General features: G+C 50.8%; 2 protein-coding genes across 2 annotated transcripts; both read left to right on the forward strand.

Annotated features, from left to right (window-relative positions):
* Nucleotides 1-2,933: 2,933 nt before the first annotated feature.
* Nucleotides 2,934-3,792, forward strand: LOC105105159 (olfactory receptor 1I1). Its single transcript, XM_010998927.3, is given in 2 exon segments — nucleotides 2,934-3,293; nucleotides 3,295-3,792. Coding segments are annotated over 2 exon segments (843 nt in total). The 5' UTR covers nucleotides 2,934-2,948.
* Nucleotides 3,793-11,824: 8,032 nt separating this feature from the next.
* SYDE1 (synapse defective Rho GTPase homolog 1) lies at nucleotides 11,825-18,659 on the forward strand. The gene is made up of 8 exons (XM_031437475.2): nucleotides 11,825-11,939; nucleotides 13,523-13,864; nucleotides 13,965-14,609; nucleotides 14,788-15,002; nucleotides 15,637-15,763; nucleotides 15,983-16,143; nucleotides 16,743-16,968; nucleotides 17,265-18,659. The coding sequence occupies exons 1-8, from the start codon at nucleotides 11,852-11,854 to the stop codon at nucleotides 17,660-17,662; spliced, it is 2,202 nt and encodes a 733-aa protein (XP_031293335.1). The 5' UTR covers nucleotides 11,825-11,851; the 3' UTR covers nucleotides 17,663-18,659.
* The last annotated feature ends 1 nt before the right edge of the window (nucleotide 18,660 follows it).

Here is an 18,660-nt window from a genome sequence, read left to right on the forward strand (position 1 = left end):
GCACAGCCCCTGGTGTTTTACCAGCCCCCTGGGGACACTGATGTATGATTAAGGCTGAGAACCACTGCCCTAGTGCAACCAAGGACTTCATGTCAACAACCAAAGACAGTTGCAGCTGTGTCGCCAGGGTCTCACAGCAGTACGCGCAGCCCAGAGAAGCCTGAGAATCACCTCGCAGACACCTCGAACCCAGCTCTAAAAAGCCTTGAAAAGTCAGAGAAGTCTCTGCTGCAGATCTCTTGAGGCTATCCTGCTAGCCTTCCTAAAAGCCCCCTTTCATCGCCTCTCTCCCCTCTAATGGTCCTCCTCCTCATATCAAGTATTTGCACCTCTTCCTTGTTCTTGAAGCACCTTGGGGTCACCTACCACCTTTCTTATACAGACCTACCTATGTACGATGTTCTATTTATTTCAGCAAACCTTAAATCTTTCCAGAGGACAATGTTCCTTGGACGGCAGGGAAATAAGATTCTAAAACACTTGGAGTTGAAGAGTTTTACCTAGCACGTGTTGACAGCACACAGTTAGCTTTGCAATGCCACAGCTCATAAAGGGGTGTGAGTGGCCGTACTCAGAGGCAACAGAGTGAGAGTGAAAATAAATCTCAGTTCAGATGAGGGACCGAGCACTTGCAGGCTGAGCGCCCCTAGCATCTCTCTCAGCCCCAGTCTTCTCATCGACAGCTGTGGCCAACACCGTCTCCCTCTCTGAGTTGTTGTGAGACCTACATGCAAAGAAACTGTGGCTCCTGAGAAGGCTCATAAGTGAAAGAAAGGGTAAATATATCCACTGGGAAATGGGGACTTGGAAAGGCAAACGCAACCAGGCTTTGGCAGTCTTGCACGAATGCAATAAAGACCCATTTTCTCTGGGCTTTGATACGAAGCTGTTTAGTCCCAATAAATAATGGGGACTTTCTAAATAGGTGCGGAAATAAAGCTAGGGTCATACCCATTAGCGATTTTAAATGGATGACTGAGAAGAGTATCAGGACCTGCCTACGTGCTTGCACTCCTTTAAACCTTACTCTCTCGTATACACTCCTTTAGTCAGTGTTTTTATATTGGTTCATGTCAGCGTGTTACTTTATAAACTCGCTTTTCTTGTCATCATATTAACTCCAGGAATAAGTATCTGGCACACCCTGCTTTCCATCAAGGAGGCATGTGATCACACCTTTGTCGTTTCTATGAAAACAGCGTAACTTTGAATAGTCCTGGCTTTGTCTGGAAGTTTGCGTTTTGAATAAACTTTTTAACAGCTGTTTGGCGTGATATAACAATGTATATTTTACAGAGGGTGCAAAACTGTTTCAATTGGCAGTGACAGTTTGCCTAGAACATAAGAAAATATAAAATTTCTTGTCCTGCAAAGCGACTGCTGAGGGCAAATAGGCTTTCAAAACACTGTTAGCTCTAAAGCTCCATAATTTCTTTTTTTTACTATGAAAAAAAAAGAATTTTTACTCTTCAAAACCTTAACCAACTCTCTAGGTTCATCTATAGACTCTGTTTCCCCTGAAAATGTACTGACTGCTGTCCCAGTACACTGAATGCCCTAGGCTAAAAGGCTACTCACTAGCTTGATGAAACATTTCTGCTTAATTAAGTTGAGTCATTTTACGTAATCCCAAACCTGATTATGCTGATTGTAGTTGCTACTGCAATTGTATCATCTAAATAATACGTAAATTAACAAGCTACAAGAGAAGGAAGGAAGGAAGGAAGTGAGGGAAGAAGGGAGAGAGGGAAGGAGGAAGGAAGAAGGGGAGGAAGGAAGGGAGGAAGGGATGGAAGGAGAAGGAGGGAGGGAGGGAGGGAGGGAAGGAGTAGGAAGGGAATGTGAAAGGAAGAGACAGGGAAATGTGGTTTTATGAAATTCAAGCTGAATAGTTTGTAAAGACTTAATAATAAAAAGGAATCACTTTAAAAAAAAAAAAAGTGCTGTCAAGGGGATAGAGTATATAGCTCAGTGGTAGTATGCATGCTTATTTTGCACCTAGATTGTTTTGCAAGGATCCCTAATTTTTTGTTCCACATTAATGAAACACACTGGAGCAAAGATTTCAGCCTATGCGTATGGCTGAGGCCAGGCGGTTGCTACAGAGCCACCACCAATGCATTCACGCGCAGAGAAAAGAACTTGGCACGCATTCAAGGGCCCAGTGAACAAATTCACATACTTGACTTAAGTTAAAATGTGAAAGGGATGTTTGTGCACATTTATGTTCCCATCTTTTTGCAGGAATTTTCAACACTCATCCTCATCACAACAAAGGAGAGGTGGGTCTACCGTGGTGATCATGTGGTAGCAGATCATAAAGTGTCCCTAACGAACCTGAAGTTCCTCGGAAGCAGTGGAAGAGTGTCATTTGTCCTTATATCCTTAGCCATTAACCCCAAACTGATGCTAAAATTACACCTTGTAGATGGAAGGATGAAAGAGAGGGAGGAAAGAAAAGAGACAAAGATAAGGGGAAAGGAAGAGAAAGAAGAAAAAAGGATGATCAGTTTCCCTTTTTAAAACTGTGTAAGGTTTCAGTTTCGGTTTGATTTCTCTCAATTTTGTTTTCTGTAAAGTTTTGCTCCATTGAAGAGAAATAAGGGTATTTATGGACAATACCCAAGGTGTCTCTAAGCAATTAAGTTAGACCTTTGACACTGTCTCAGTTTGGGGAAGCAGAAAGCCACTAAATGGAGCCTAACACTAAGATTTGCTGTAAGGATTCTATGGATTCCCACAGAACCTACAGGCCTGTGGGGAGCTGGGACTGGAGCTCCGGCTCCGACTCCCAGCTTTATGTCGCTCCCTTCTCCCCTTTTTTCTTTCATAGTAGACACAGGCTGTCCGTGGAACCAGAAAACCACACAGCAGTCTCTGAATTCTTCCTCCTGGGACTCTCAGAAAAGCCAGAGCATCGGATCTTCCTCTTTGGGCTATTCCTCTCCATGTACTTGATCACCATCTTTGGAAACCTGCTTATCGTCTTGGCCATCATCACGGACTCTCACCTCCACACACCCATGTACTTCTTCCTCTCCAACCTGTCCCTCATCGACATCTTGTTCTCTTCCACCACCGTCCCCAAGATGCTGGTGAATCTCTGGACTCGGAGCCAAGCCGTCCCCTTTGCGGGCTGCCTTGCCAAGATGTATGCCTTCCACCTGTTCGGGACCATGGACAGCTTCCTTCTGGCTGTCATGGCCATAGATCGGCTCGTGGCCATTGTCCACCCTCTGCGCTACTTGGCCATCATGAGCCCCTGTGTGTGTGGGCTGTTGGTGGGGGGGGCCATGGCTGATCACCAACCTCCAGTCACTCGTGCACACCTGCCTCATGGCTCAACTGACCTTCTGTGCTGGCTCTGAAATCCCTCACTTCTTCTGTGACCTCATGCCCCTGCTGAAGCTCTCCTGCTCAGACACGCACACCAACGAGTTGGTGATCTTTGCTTTTGGCATCGTCATGGGCATCAGCCCCCTCGCCTGCATCCTCCTTTCTTATACCTGCATCTTCTGGGCAGTCTTCAAGATCCCTTCTGCTCAGGGCAAGTGGAAAGCCTTCTCCACGTGCAGCTCACACCTCACCATGGTGTCACTATTCTATGGTACCATCTTTGCGGTGTACCTGCAGCCCGCATCTTCTGCCTCCTCCCAGAAGGACAAGGCAGCTGTCCTGATGTGTGGGGTGGTCATCCCCATGCTGAACTCCTTTATCTACAGTTTAAGGAACAAGGACATGAAGGTGGCCCTGAGGAAGCTGGTCGGCAAAGCAGCCCCCTCTCAGTCCTAGGGTAGACCAGTTGTTGGGTGCCTCTGTATTCCAGGACCACCATTCCAGGATGCATCCCATATCTGCCCTCAAGGCATTTGGAGTCTAGTGGGGGATAGAGACATGTCACTAAATCGTCACAGAACAACATGGTAAATGTATCACAAGAGATGAATGAAGTGCCACGGGAAGGGAAAGATGGGCATTTTCCCTTGAAGAGCAGAGAAGCAGAGAAGACTTTGAAGCAGCCTTAAACTGGCTCCCTCTGGGGTATCGGGCTTATAGGACTGTGACATGGATAATCCCAGCAGAACGAAAGATTGACTACACTCATTTTAATAGTGATAAAGACAACGTGGATTAACCCATGACATCACCCGGTTTCCTAAGTGACTTGTAGAAGGACTTTAGAGCATCTTTTGAGATTAGCTCACTTGCTACTCGATTCAGCAGCAACCAGCCTCAGTCTCATAGGGGGCCCTGTGGTCCTGACTTTGCATGGGAATCATTGTCAACAACAGACCTCGCATATCCCCGACTTGGGACATAAGAGGTGCTGGCATTTGGGTCATGGGGATTGTGACTCAATAGGCTGGCCCTGGACCCTGGAATCTGCCTTCTCAACAAGCTTTCCAGGTGGCACTGAAGCAGGGAGTACACAGACCAGCGTGGGAGGACACCAGCCCTGGACTAGCTTCAGAGTCCATGGGTTTCCTGTGATGTCCATCACCTGACTCCAAACCCAATATGACTCTACAGGCACTACCAGCAGTAAGAGGCTGGGGTGGGCTGGAACGCATGGAGAGTTAGAGTTAGGGGTTGAACTGTGTTTTCCAAAAAAGATACGTCAAAATCTAATCCCCAGTACTGCAGAACGTGACCTTAGCTGGAAGGTCAGAGGTCAAGTTAAAATGAGGTCATTAGGGTGGGTCTTATTCCAGTATGACTGGTGTCCTTGTAAAAAGGGAGAATTTGGACACAGATGCACACTCAGGGAGAACGCCAGGTGAAGATGAAGGCAGAGGTCCAGGTGATGCTTCAATAAGCCAGAGAGTGTCAGCAAACCACCAGAAACCAGGCAAGAGGCACCAAACAGATTCTCCCTTACAGCCTTCAGAAGGAACCAGCCCTGCTGACAACTTTGATGTTGAACTTCTGGCCTCCAGAACCATGAGGGAATAAATTTCTGTTGTTTAAGCCACGCAGTTTGTGGTACTTTGCTATGGCATCCATAGCAAAGGAACACAGTTAGTTCAGGGAGGGCTTGTATCACGCAAAGACCATCCCTAGACACATCCTCTCAAGCCCGTGACCTACCCTGTGCTCTGGTTAAGGGAGTCTGTGCTACAACTGGAGGAAAAAGATGAAAGATTCGAACTGCATGGATTCACTTTCCAGGTCATGACAGTGTGATGACAGTAATGATACCAACAGCTAAGTCCTTTATATACATTATCTCATTAGATTTTAAACAATAACCCTACAAGTTAGGTAATATAACCCCTTATTTTACACATGAGGAAACTGAGGCTTGAAAAGTGAAGCTGCTGATAAGTGGCAGCAAAGATTTAAATAGAGGACCCATTCCAGGGCCCCATGTCTTAACAACACACAGTGTCATCTAGAATTTGGTGCCTAGAGCAGGGGTTTGCAGACCATGGCCCAGTCTGTTTTTGTATGGCCCACAAGCTAAGAATGGCTTTTACATTTTTAAATGGTCAGGGAAATTTTTTTTAAAGGAAGACTATTTGGCGACAGATTAAATTTATATAAAATTCTAATTTTGGTGCCCACAAATAAACTTTTGTGGCAACACTGCCCAAATCATCTTTGCCTACTTTCAAGCTACAAGGCAGATTTGGGTAGTCTCGACAGAGGCCCTAGGCAATCAAAGTCTAAAATATTTACTTACTTTCTGGCCTTTTTTTTACAGAGAGATTTGCTGACCTCTTTTCCACAGAAAACGTATAGCCTGATACTCAAAGTGGTCTATGAATCAAAAGAGTTATGGGTAGTTCGTTAGAAATGAAGACTCAGATGCCATCCCAGACCACTAAATCGTAATTTTAACAAGCCCGAGCAGGGGGAGGGAGGGTGGTTATATGAGCCTTAAAATTTGAAGATCACTGGGATAGATGTGAGGTGGGAGGACACCTGGAGAGATTTGGGACCTGAATAGTCATCATTTCAGAGCTACGCGAGAACCAGATCTGAGGCATTTTTCCATGGGCACTTTCCATGTTTCCCTGGTTCTAGAGAGGATGGTCCACGCCACAAGCTTTGAAAGAATTGCAGCTGCAGTTGGAGGAAGTGGCCATCAGGTGGCGATAGTTTCATTTCACAAAATGGACTGAAAGCTTTCAGAGATACAGACCCTGGCTGTGAACTGGTCCAGTTCCACCCACTTCAGGTGTGCATAATCGTCCCCTGGGAGGGAACATCATGTGCAACATTCTCGTGGCGGGACAGAGCCTGGGTTGTTCAGAGAAACCAAGGAGACCCATGTGTCCTTAGCACACAGTGAGCAGAGAGAGAGTGTGCAGGGGGTGTGGTCAGAAGGGGATTGGACATAGGGCAGAGAGGACCACGATAAGGGTTAAGCAGGGGTATGGGAGGGCAGGTGCTTCAGAACAAACCTGCTACTCAGTCATACCATGGATTAGGGATGAGCAAAATTTTTCTGTAAAGGGCCAGAGAGTAATTATCAGCTTTATGGGGCATGCAGTGGCTGTTGCAGTGATGACCCAGTTTTGCTATTATAGCGTGGAAACCACTGTAGACCATACACCAAGGAAGGGGCGTGGCTGAGCGCCCATGAAACTTTACTTATGGACATTGAAACTTGAATTTCACATCTTTTTACATGTCACAAAATATAGTACCTTTTTTTTTTTTTTACTTTTGCACTGAAAAATGAAGTCATCAAAATGATTCAGAAAGATTCTTAACTAATATCTACCTTCTGAGTGTTCCTCTCCCCTAAACTGTAATGATAAAATATAGCATGTAGGTTTTTTGGGTTTGTTTTAAAGAAAATTTAAAAATATTGTAGAAATGGATCTAGCCGTTTGGGTTTTAGTGACTAGTGTTTGTTCACTCCTTTTCTTCCCCCTACACTGTCCCAACCCCAGAAACCCTCCTACATACTTGCCTTTTCGAATACGGCTACCTGACAACAGGTGTTCTCAACTATAGCAACTACCAAAATATCTCGACTACGTCTCACACAGAGGAAATCAGGAGGAAGCCTCCACTTTGTTATCAAGTGTCTAGGCTCCATGATTGCAGAAAAACTCGAATTAATTGGCAACCCAGAAAATCTTATCTAAAATCTGCCATCTAGTGCGGACTTTCTAAAACTACATATCACTGGATACATTAATCCTATGGTTATCACTAAGGCTTTTCACATAAACGCTAGGTATGAAAGTCTTAATTACCAAACAAAATATCAAAAGCAGCATGAAATTTGGTTCATGAAATGTAGTCTCTTGTTTTCAACCATTTTAAACATTTTAAAAGCTTCGTAATTATCATGCTAAGTGAAGTCAGAAAGAGAAAGATAAATATCATATGATATCATTTACGTGGAATCTAAAATATGACATAAATGAACTTATTTATGAAACAGAAACAGACTCATGACATAGAAAACAAATTTAAGGTTACCAAAGGGGAAAGGGGATGAGGAGGGATAAATAAGGAGTTCTAGATTAGCAGATATGAACTACTATACATAAAATAGGTAAATAACAGGGTCCTACTGTATATAGCACAGGGAACTATACTCAGTATCCTGTAATAAACCATAATGAAACAGAATGTGTATGTATGTGTATAACTGAATCACTTTTCTGTACACCAGACACTAACACTATGTTGTAAATCAACCATACTTTAATAATTAATTAATTAATTAATTTTAAAAAACCGTTTGTAGCTCAAGAGCCAGATTTGGCCCTTGGGCCCTAGTTTGCAAACCCTCTATAGATGGATGGGAGTGACAAGTGGCAGGGAGACCAAAAGGGATTAAAAAGTGAGACATGAGGCAAGCTGAATCCCAGCATCAGAAAAAGGATAGGCAGAGGTGGTGCCACAGGACCTTTGTATATGCTGCCCCTGTCTCTCCATTCTCTTTCAGAGTTAATGCCTCCCTGGCTTTGAGATTTCAGCACAAACCCCACTTCCTCAAGGAAGCCTCTCCTCACCAGCTTCTCATTCCAGCTATATCAGGTGCTCATTATCCCCCCATTCTCATTATATCAGTGATTTTTTTTAATCACTTAAATGTGGAACTTTATTTTCCCCTCTATATTTTTTTCGTACAATTTTAAATGGCTACTTTCCATTTACAGTTATTGCAAAACATTGGCTATTTTCCCTGTATTGTACAGTACACACTTGACACTATCTTATACCCAGTAGGTTGTATCTCCTATTCCCCCATCCCTATGTTGTCCCTCCACCCCCAGTGGTAACCACTGGTTTGCTCTCTACATCTGTGAGTCTGCTTCTTTTTTGTTATATTCACTACTTTGTTGTATTTTTTTAGATTCCACATATAAATGACAAAATACAGTATTTGTCTTTCTCTGACTTATTTTTTGTATATATATATTTCACTGAAGCATAATCAGTTTACAATATTGTGTCAGTTTATAGTGTACAGCATAATGCTTCAAGTCTTTCTCTGTCTGACTTATTTTACTTAGCATAATGCCCCCCAAGTGCATCCATGTTGCTGCAAATGTCAGTATTTTGCTCCTTTTTATGGCTGAGTAGTATTCCATTCTTCAACCAATCATCTGCTGGATAGACATATAGGTTGCTTCCATATATTGGCTATTGTAAATAACGCTGCAATGAATGCTGGGATGCATGTATCTTTCTGAATTCGTGGGGTTTTTTTTCAGATATATACCCAGGAGTGGAATTGCTGGGTCATATGGTAGTTTTACTTTTAGTTTTTTGAGGAACCTCCATACTATTTTCCACAATGGCTGCACCAACTTACATTCATATGAACAGTGTACGAGGGTTCCCTTTCTTCACATCCTTGCCAACAATTGTTAGTTGTGTTCCTTTTAATGATAGCCATTCAGACAGGTGTAAGGTGATTTCTCCATAGTGATTTTGCATAACAGTGATTTTATATCTATTTGTGTAATCATTCAATGAATGTCTATTTCACCCACTTGGTGAGTGGGTTTCTGCTGAAATCCAGGAGAGAAGCCAGTGCCTCATCCTTTAGACAAGGAGCATTGAGCTCACAGTGAAACTATTTAATTCAGCAGGAACAGGAGATCATGAGAAAATAATCATCTAGAGATTCTCCAAAATCTCAGCAAAGATGTTGGAAGAGATTGGAGCCAATCTTATCTAGATCTGAAGGAGCAGAATGACCCTGGCCAGTATTAGGGTACAAAAACATTCCTTTCTCTTCATATGGGATTTTACTGGTTATTCAAAGCAGTTTTGGAGATTCAGACCCTGAGGCTCATAGAGGGAAAGTGACTGTCCTAAGGCCATGTGTGGATTGGGTAGGGTGGAGAATTCCAATCCAGCTTGTTGTGGAAACCCCAAACCCTGACCCCTCCCTCCACCAGGATGCTGGATGGCCTCCCAGGTGAGTGACTTCCCCAAGGTCATGCTGCAGCTTGGAACAGCTCAAGTCCTGCCCCATGTGGGGCTTGGGGTGTGGGGAGCAAAAAATTCCACCAGATCCTCTGGTGGGAGTGGCTAGAAAGCCACTTCTAGCAAGGTATGAGGAAGAACTCAGTAAGGCTTGAGCTTGAGGTCCCAGAAAGGGAGCTCCTACTTGAAAATGTACATTTGCCAGGGATTAGGGTAGTCACTTCTATCTCTGTGGATCTGTATAATGGGAAGTCCCCCACAGCCACCAAAAATCATCATCATCATAACAAATATTGATGTGACCTGTGAGTGTTCTTTAATCACTTGATGTGATATGGGTGAGGCTAAGGGCTGCTCTCACCCTCAAATTGGCCTCCGGTTCTTCTCAGGGTACCCTAGTCCTGCAGCCCCACACCTGGGCTTGTGAAGAGGTGTTGTCTTGACTCATGATCTCTCTCCTTACTGTCAGAAGTTGCCTCAAAGGCATCTGGACAGGAATCTGATGGTGTGCAACCCACCTCTCTCTCAACCTGACTCCTTCCAAGCACACACAACCAAGAAACAGATGTTAACAGAGCCTAAGAGACCTGTGGAACACCATCAAGCATATCAACATATGCAAATTGGTAATCCCAGAAGAAGAGAAGAGAAAGGGTCAGAAAGAATAGTTGAAGAAATAATGGCCCCCAAATTTCTAAACGTTGGTGAAAGACATGAATCTACACATCCAAGAAGCTCAATGAACTCCAAGTAGGATAAACACAGAGATCTGCACCAAGACATATTATAACCAAACACACACAACCTCCTTGGTCCAGGCCTCCATCACCTGGCACTGATCTCCCACCTGAACATTCAGCAGTGAATAAGAGACAAGCATTACCTGGTGCAGCCCCACTCTGGACAAGGAGACAGATAATATAGAATAAAGCACTGGAACTATAAAGTTCAAGTTTGTGGCAAGTGTTAGAAGCAATGAAGCAGTGATGTAACAATGACTGAATAGTGGTAGGTGGTCAGGGAAAGCCTCCCAAGGAAGTGCCATTGGACCTAAATGATGAGAAAGAGGCAGCTTCAGAAGAACTAGGGCTCCACAGGAAGAAGAAACTGCATGTGCAAAGGGCCTGGGGAAGGAAGAATTTGATGTGAAGGAGAACCAGAGAGGAGGCCACCATGAGTGATGGGGACAACAAAGGAGATGAGGCTAGAAGTCTTGTTGGGACTGGGTTTCATTTGTGGGAATCTGGATTTTATTTTAGGTGGGGTGAGCAGTCATGGGAAGACTGTTCAGCAGGGCTGTGCCATGATCTGATTTCAGGGCTTTAAGTCTACTTTGGGCACCGTATGGAGAATGGAGTATAGAAGTGAGGTGGGTTAACTTTTCCCAGATAGCCAACAATATCTTCCCTCCCACATTCTCTTGCACAAGGTCATCTTGACACATGGCCAACTGAGAGAGGTGGGTCTATGTCCCCTCCCCTTGAATCTGGTGCCAGAAGTAACACAGTGTGACACTCAAAGCTGGGTCAGGAAAGGTAATGCAGCTTCTGCCTTGCTCATTTTTGAAGCCTTGGGTGGCTGTGTAAGAAGCCCAGCTACCCTGACTACTGACCTGCTAGGAGGAAACCCAATTCACACGGAGAGGCCTGTGTAGATGCCCTGGTCCACAGCCCCTACGGAGTTCCCAGCCCACACCCAACAATCAGTTGCAAGACTTGTACGTGAAGATGCTTCCAGATGATTCCGGCCCCTTCTTTGTAGAGTCACCCCTAACCCTCGAAGTCTTTTCAGCTGAGGAGTAGAGACAATCAATGTCAGCTCTGCTCTGCCCAAATGTCTGACCCACAGTGTCAGTGAGCATCGTGAAATGGCTGTTTTACACCACTAAGTTTTAGGATGGTTTGTTAAACAGCAGCAGCATCTGGAACTAGGGAGGTAGGGGTAGAGAACTGGGTGGAGGAAGGAAGCACCAGAGTGGCATCCAGGAAACTAAGCAAGAGGGGGTGTCATCAAAACGAGTGATGCCAGGGTTTGCACCAGGCTGGAGAAGTGGGAGAAAGAGAAGGGACACGTGCAGGGTGCATTTTGTAGGTAAACCCAAGAGAACTTGCTGTTTGCGATCATCAGCGGAAGGTGGGTAAGAGGAGAGACTAAGGCCGGGGACTAAGCCAAGATACTCAGAGTTGGAGCCCAGGAAGGCAGCACAGAGCCCCCATTCCTTCCCGTCCAGGCCCAGACAACTGACTACATCTCCCAGCATCGCTCGCTCAGGCCGCGGGAAGGGAGAAAAAAAAAAAAAAGTTTGGGCCAAGCATTCCCGGAATGCGCTTCCTGCTGGCGCGGGGCGGGGGGCGGGCGGGGAGGCCCGGGCGGGGCGGGGCGGGGAGGGCGGGGGGCGGCGCGGCTGGAGCCCGGGGCGCGCACTCCGCCCGGCCCGGGCCCCAGCATGGCCGAGCCGCTGCTCAGGAAAACCTTCTCCCGCCTTCGAGGCCGGGAGAAACTTCCCAGGAAAAAGTCAGACGCGAAGGAGCGCGGTGAGCCGGGAGGTGGGGAAAAAGGGGCGCCGCACCCCGCCCGGCCTGGGAGGGGATCCCGGGGCCCCAAGAAGAGACCGCTGAGGGGACAGGGAAAGACCCGTGGACCCCCCTGCGGGCCGGGGTTGGGGGCCGGGGCAGGCAGGGGTCCTGGAAGTAGCGGGCTAGGGGGAGAGGGGGCGCGGACCGTTATGTGCGCCCGGCCAGGGATGCCAGCGCTGCGCGCTCCTTGGGAGGCCCGGGAGGGGGCCTCGCCCCTGACAGGAAATAGGGCCGAGACAGAGCGCCTGGAGAGTAGAGGGGAGGAGGAGCCGGGAGGCCGAGAAACTGGGGCTTAGTCAGGCCAGGCAGGGGACACTCCGAGCCCTAGAGACCTGGGATGGGAGATGGGGGGCGTAGTCCTGCAGGGGAGGGAGAGACGCGGTGCATCAATCATGGTGGCCAGCCCCCACCTCCTCTCACCTATTAACCAGTGACTGCCTCTGCACCCACCTGAGGCAGCCCCAGGAAACTGTTCCTGTCATACAGATGGGGAAACTGAGGCATGGAGCAGTTGGATAATTTACACAGTGCCAGTGAAGTGACTTAACAGCTCATAGGACTATACTACTAAGTGAGACCCCTGCGAGAGAGTCGTGGGGAGTGGAAATCTGAGGTGATCAGTGGAGGGATTCGGCAGGCAGGAAAGACCAGACCTTAAAGAAATCAGAGCTGCGTGGAACAGGAAGTCCAGGAAAGGAAGGAGTTAAAGGAGGGAGGGCAGAGGACTCCATGGATCTGACCTCCCCCAAGCCCTTCCCAGATTCCCAAGGTTCCCAGAGCCGAGAGAAGGGACCGGGGTGCCCACGCACAAACACACACAGGAAACAGCCCAGGATGTCAGGGAGAGGAGGATGGGGGGTGCGGGGCGGGGGTAGGCCCCAAGGCATTGACCATGGGAATCTGGCCTGAAGAACAGGGCACAGTCCAGGATGGGGGCACAGTTTGGAAGGTATGCAGGGAGGTGGGGGGGGGGGTGACGTGTCACAGGTAAGGGAAGACTTGGCACTCACTGTCATGCCTGCTCTTGTCTGCCAAGCAAGCTAGCCATCGTCCACTGTGGGCTACGTGCTTGACCAAGATCTGAGTGCCTAGGAAGTGCTCCCCACATGGAGCTCCCTGAAGCCTCCCTGGGGGAAGACCTCAAATCCCCCCATTTCACAGGACACTGAGGCTCAGAGATGGAAAGTGACTTGCACAAAGCTACCTAGTGAGAAGGGACAGGGGAAGGGCTCCACACCAGAGTTAATGAGAGGCGTGGGGAATGCAGGGCCCAGGCCCAGAGAAACCCCACTGGACCTCTGAGGCTGGAGGGCTGAGGCAGAGTCCTGTTTGGAACAACAGGGCGGGGGAGGGGGTGAAGGGGGCTCTAAACTGATAACAGATTGCTGGCTGGACTGCAGCCACTCATTCCAAATGAATGTATGGAGTGTCAGTGCTGAGTGCCCCCCAGCCCCAGCCCCAGCCCCAGCCCCTGCGGAGGATGATCCCTGGGCTCTAGGGGAAGTGGGAGGCTGGCTCTCACTCCCCTTGCTCTCTGCCAGGCCGTCCAGCCCAGTGCCCGGAACCCAGCCCCCCAGAGCCAGAGCCCCAAGCCCCGGAAGGACCCCAGGCTGGAGCAGAGAGGCCCCCCAGCCCTGAGGCATCTCGGAGCCCTGCTCGGGGTGCCTACCTGCAGAGCCTGGAGCCCAGCAGCCGCCGATGGGTGCTTGGAGGGGCCAAGCCACCAGATGAAACTGCTCTGGGACCTGGGGCATCTGGCAGTGGGGAGCCTGCCGGTGAGATCTGGTACAACCCCATCCCTGAGGAGGACCCCAGGCTCCCAGCACCTGAGCTCCCTGGGCCACAGCCAGGCTCAGCGGAGCCAGAGGGCCTGGATTCCCCAGGTGAGCATAAGCCTCACTCTTAGGTGCCCCAAGATGACTACAAGCCTCATCCCCATCCGAAGCCCAGATTTCTGGACCCTGAGACCTGCTCTCCCCACAGGCACAGCCCCTACCAGTCCCCCGACCAAAGCTTCCCGCACCAAGTCCCCCGGCCCAGCCAGGCGCCTCTCAATGAAGATGAAGAAGCTGCCCGAGCTGCGGCGCCGCCTGAGTCTGCGGGGCACCAGGGCAGGCCGAGAGCGCGAGCGGGCCGCCCCCGCGGGCTCGGTCATCAGCCGTTACCACCTGGACAGCAGCGTGGGGACCCCGGGGCGGGCGGCAGTGGCTGAGGGCGCCCCGGGCCCCAGGGCCGGTTACCTCAGTGATGGCGACTCACCTGAGCGTCCAGTGGGGCCCCCATCGCCTACCGCCTTCCGCCCCTATGAGGTGGGCCCATCGGCCCGGACGCCCCCGGCTGCACTCTGGGGCCGCCTCAGCCTGCACCTGTATGGGCTGGGGGGGCTGCGGCCGGCACCCGGGGCCACTCCTCGAGACCTCTGCTGCCTGCTGCAGGTGGACGGGGTGGCCCGGGCCCGAACGGGGCCGCTGCGTGGGGGACCAGACTTCCTACAGCTGGACCACACCTTCCACCTGGAACTCGAGGCTGCCCGGCTGCTGCGGGCCCTAGTGCTGGCTTGGGACCCGGGTGTTCGGCGTCACCGGCCCTGTGCCCAGGGCACCGTGCTGCTGCCCACGGTTTTCCGAGGTAGGATGCATGGCTACAGGGGAGGAGGGGTGGGGCACAGGATTCAGCTCAGGGCTTCCTCCTTTCACCAGAGTGGCCAGGGTACTAAGCCCAGGGTGGGGGTGTGGCTTGGAGTAGCAGGCCAGGGCACAGGAGCCTGTGGGGGCGGATCCAGCTCAGGAGGCCCCCTTGCCTTCAGGGTGCCAGGCCCAGCAGCTGGCCGTGCGCCTGGAGCCCCAAGGGCTGCTGTATGCCAAGCTGACCCTGTCAGAGCAACAGGAAGCACCAGGCACTGCTGAGCCCCGTGTCTTCGGGCTGCCCCTACCACTGCTGGTGGAGCGGGAGCAGTCTCCGGGCCAGGTGCCCCTCATCATCCAGAAGTGTGTTGGGCAGATCGAGCGCCGAGGGCTGCGGGTAAGCCCCTCACCCCGCCCTAGATAGCCCCCAGACATCAGAACCACTCACCAGAACACCCACGGTACAGAGGCCAGGCTTTCCCCTATCCCAACCTGGGGAACTCCTAGCTCCACTGCTAGCCTAGACAAGGGCAGGAGGCACCCCCTCAGACCCTAGCACCTAGCCCAAAACCTGTAGGTCATCTGATCATTTAGTAACAGAGGATCCCAGACCTTCCGGAGCTCAGAGTCTGATGGGGAAAAAGACATGACTCCGATAAATCACAAAGGTAAAACTGGCTGAGATAAGAGTGAAGAAGCTGGGAGAGCTTAAAGCAGGACCTGACCTGCTGGTTAGGGTAGTCAGAGAAGGCTTTCCAAAGGAGGTGACAAGTAAGTAGAAAAGGAGTCAGAGTTTCCTGATTCAAAGGAATTGAGTGCCAGGACAAGTGATCCGGAGGGTTTACAGGGCCAGGTTGTCCAGGCAGCCAGGTAAGTTCCCCACGACAAGTGTCAGGAAGCAGGAAGGCAGCCAGTGAAGCTACAGCTCTCAGCCCATTGCCACCCTGGCCCAGACCTCTGGCCCCCACCCTATAGGGCCCTGATCAGTCTGTGGCCCTGACAAGACATGCCCTCTCTGCTCCTACCCCCAGGTAGTGGGGCTGTACCGTCTGTGCGGCTCAGCAGCTGTGAAGAAAGAGCTTCGAGATGCCTTTGAGCGGGACAGTGCAGCTGTCTGCCTCTCTGAGGACCTGTACCCCGATATCAATGTCATCACTGGTCAGCATGCCCCTTCTCTCTCCTGCCTGCTCCCCATTCAACCTTCACCTCAAAGCAATCCCTGTGGTCCCTCTGGGACGTCACCCCTTCTGTCTAGTCTTGTTTTCACCTTCCTCCACCTACCTATCCTCCTCCCCTTTCCTCCCCTCCCAGCCCCAGCTGAACCTCCAGCCTCAGAAACCATGGGTGCTCTGACCAGAGTGGGCCCTGTGTCCACAGGCATCCTCAAGGATTATCTTCGGGAGTTGCCTACCCCGCTCATCACCCAGCCCCTCTATCAGGTGGTGCTGGAGGCCATGGCCCGAGGGCCCCCAAGCAGGGATCCCTCCAGCACTGAGGCCACCCGTGGGCTCCTCAACTGCCTGCCAGATGTGGAGAGGGTGAGTTGGGCCTGGTGGGAGCAGGCGGGACAGGGAGTGGGCTGACATCAGCAGAGTACTTCACCCATGCCTGGGCCAGTGATGGCCATGAATATGTGGCAGCATCACAACCCTAGAAAATAGGCGCTGTTAGTATCCCCACTTTATGGACATGAAAGCCCAGGTCCAGAGCAGTTGAGTGAGTTACCTAAGGTTTCACAGGCAGGGTGTATCAAAAGTACAGACTCTGAACACAAGTCTGTCAACCTACCATGAGCGAGGTTCCTGGCTGTGGGATCCTGGACAAGTCCCAACCTTCTCTGTGCCTCAATATCCTCATCTGTAAAATGGGATTAATACCAGCCCTGCCTAACACACAGAGGAGTGTATTCAAGCCCAAGTTCTGCCATGTCAAAGCTAAATTACCTTTGGCCTCGGTCTCTCCTTCAGCAAAATGGGATCATAATACGAATACCTAATGGTTAAGTCTTATCTGGGTCATCTCTCAGCTATGAGACTTTGAACCTCAGTTTCCCAATTCTGAACCTCCTTAGTCTCCCTCAGGTGCTATAGGGAACCGACTTTGCCTCCCTTATGCCCACCCAACCCTCTCCTCTCAGGCTACGCTGACTCTTCTCCTGGACCACCTGCGCCTTGTCTCCTCCTTCCATGCTCACAACCGCATGAACCCGCAGAACTTGGCCGTGTGCTTCGGTCCCGTGCTGTTGCCGGCGCGCCAGGCCCCCGCCAGGCCCCGCATCCGCAGCTCTGGCACTGGTCTCTCCAATGCAGTGGACTTCAAGCGCCACATCGAAGTGCTGCACTACTTGCTGCAAGCCTGGCCAGGTGAGCCCACCCCTACCCCGCGCCACCAATCCGGGCCAGGCCGCCACGACGGTGCTTTCTCGACCGGCCAATCAGACTTTCGGCTTTCAGGAAAGCCACGACCCCTCGTCCCAATAATCCGGTACCTGGTTGCCGCAGCAACCAATTCTAGCTCAACCAGTGAAATCCTGATCCGGTCGAAGGCCTTGCCTTTCGACAGGCCAATCAGAGGCCTGGTTACCTAAACAGCCAATCAGAGGTCTGGTTGCCGCCGCTGGGCGTGACATCATCCAAGCCCTCCCTCTCTCTCTCTGCAGATCCCCGCAGGCCCCCAGAGGCTCGGGAGCTGGCCCCGTATCTGCGGCCCAAACGACAGCCGCCGCTGCACTTGCCGCTAGCCAGCCCTGAAGTAGTGGCTCGGCCCCGAGGCCGAGGCGGCCCCGAGAGCCCGCCAAGTAACCGGTACGCCGGTGACTGGAGCGTTTGCGGGCGGGACTTCCTCCCCTGTGGGCGGGACTTCCTGTCCGGGCCAGACTACGACCACGTGACGGGCAGCGACAGTGAAGATGAAGAGGTTGGCGAAACGACGGGCGCCACAGACTTCGAAGACGACTTCGATGCTCCCTTCAACCCGCACCTGAACCTCAAAGACTTTGATGCCCTCATCCTGGACCTGGAGAGAGAGCTCACCAAGCAGATCAACGTATGCCTCTGAGCCGGGCGGGGCCGGACCCCGATTATTAAGGCCGGGCTCCTGGTTGCCAAGGAGGTGCCCTAACGACCTAGGGGAACCAGACCTGTAGCTCAGGCCTAGCTCCTGGTTCCTGGGTAGCTGCCTAGCGACTAGCCAACCCGTTGCTGAGAATCATTCCTCCTTTCCAGTGCTCAAAATTTGGGCACTGTTTGCGAAGGCCAGGGACTGAATTTCAGGGACCAGGTGTTGTGGCCATCTTTCCCGAGTACCAAGGGCTTCTCCCCTGGCTGCCAAAGGCAGTTACCCTACTTGCAGGGCTGGCCTCTCTTGACTCCCCATGGCCAGGGAAACACCAGTTACTGTGAGCGTCACCCAGGGATGGTGAGACACACCCCCAGTCAGTCCCCTTGCTGCTGCCAACCAAATCAGTATTAGCTTTGAGCAATGCACTCTGCTTCTCCTTCTGTGGGCCCAAAGACTTACCATGAGGTGCTGTTTGAGGCAAGGTGGGGGGAAGCCCCTAATCTGGGCTGTTGCTGGATAGGGGCAGCCTGGGGCTTATAGGCAAACAGCTGGTTTCCCTACCCTCTTTTCCAGGGAAAACCCCATGATTGCCTCAAACCAGCAAATGGAGATAGCAGTGTCTGGCCCTCTCCCTTCCCAACTCTTCTTCCCCATTCCTGAAGAAATTGAGCACTTACAAGACCTCCCTATTGGAGGGACCCCACCTGAAGTGTCAGGCTGGGGGCACTTTGGTACGGAACATATTTATTGCCTCCGTGCGTGTGTGTATGTGTGTGAGGACTAGTGTGCATGGACATGTCTAGAGCGGGCATGTGGGGCTCTTTCAGAGACCACAGAGTGGGGGAAAGAGTTCGTGTGCCCAGGCACCCTGAAATCCCCAATAATGGTGCCTCAGTGGGCCCCAGAGTTCAGTGGGAGAGTAGGGTCCCCTCCTGTCTCCCCCCCCCTTTCCCTCACTTACATCTTTGTGGACAATAAATCAATATGCACAGGTT

Source organism: Camelus dromedarius, chromosome 27 (genome assembly GCF_036321535.1).
Source record: "Camelus dromedarius isolate mCamDro1 chromosome 27, mCamDro1.pat, whole genome shotgun sequence".
NCBI classification, from domain to species: Eukaryota; Metazoa; Chordata; class Mammalia; order Artiodactyla; family Camelidae; genus Camelus; species Camelus dromedarius.

What these genes read in the sequence shown, in the direction of transcription:
- SYDE1 (XM_031437475.2), top strand. Translation starts at nt 11,852, where the DNA reads ATGGCCGAGCCGCTGCTCAGGAAAACCTTCTCCCGCCTTCGAGGCCGG. An exon ending in AGAGGGCCTGGATTCCCCAG is followed by an intron (nt 13,865 to 13,964) that starts GTGAGCATAAGC and finishes CTCTCCCCACAG; the next exon opens with GCACAGCCCCTACCAGTCCC. An exon ending in CTTGCTGCAAGCCTGGCCAG is followed by an intron (nt 16,969 to 17,264) that starts GTGAGCCCACCC and finishes CTCTCTCTGCAG; the next exon opens with ATCCCCGCAGGCCCCCAGAG.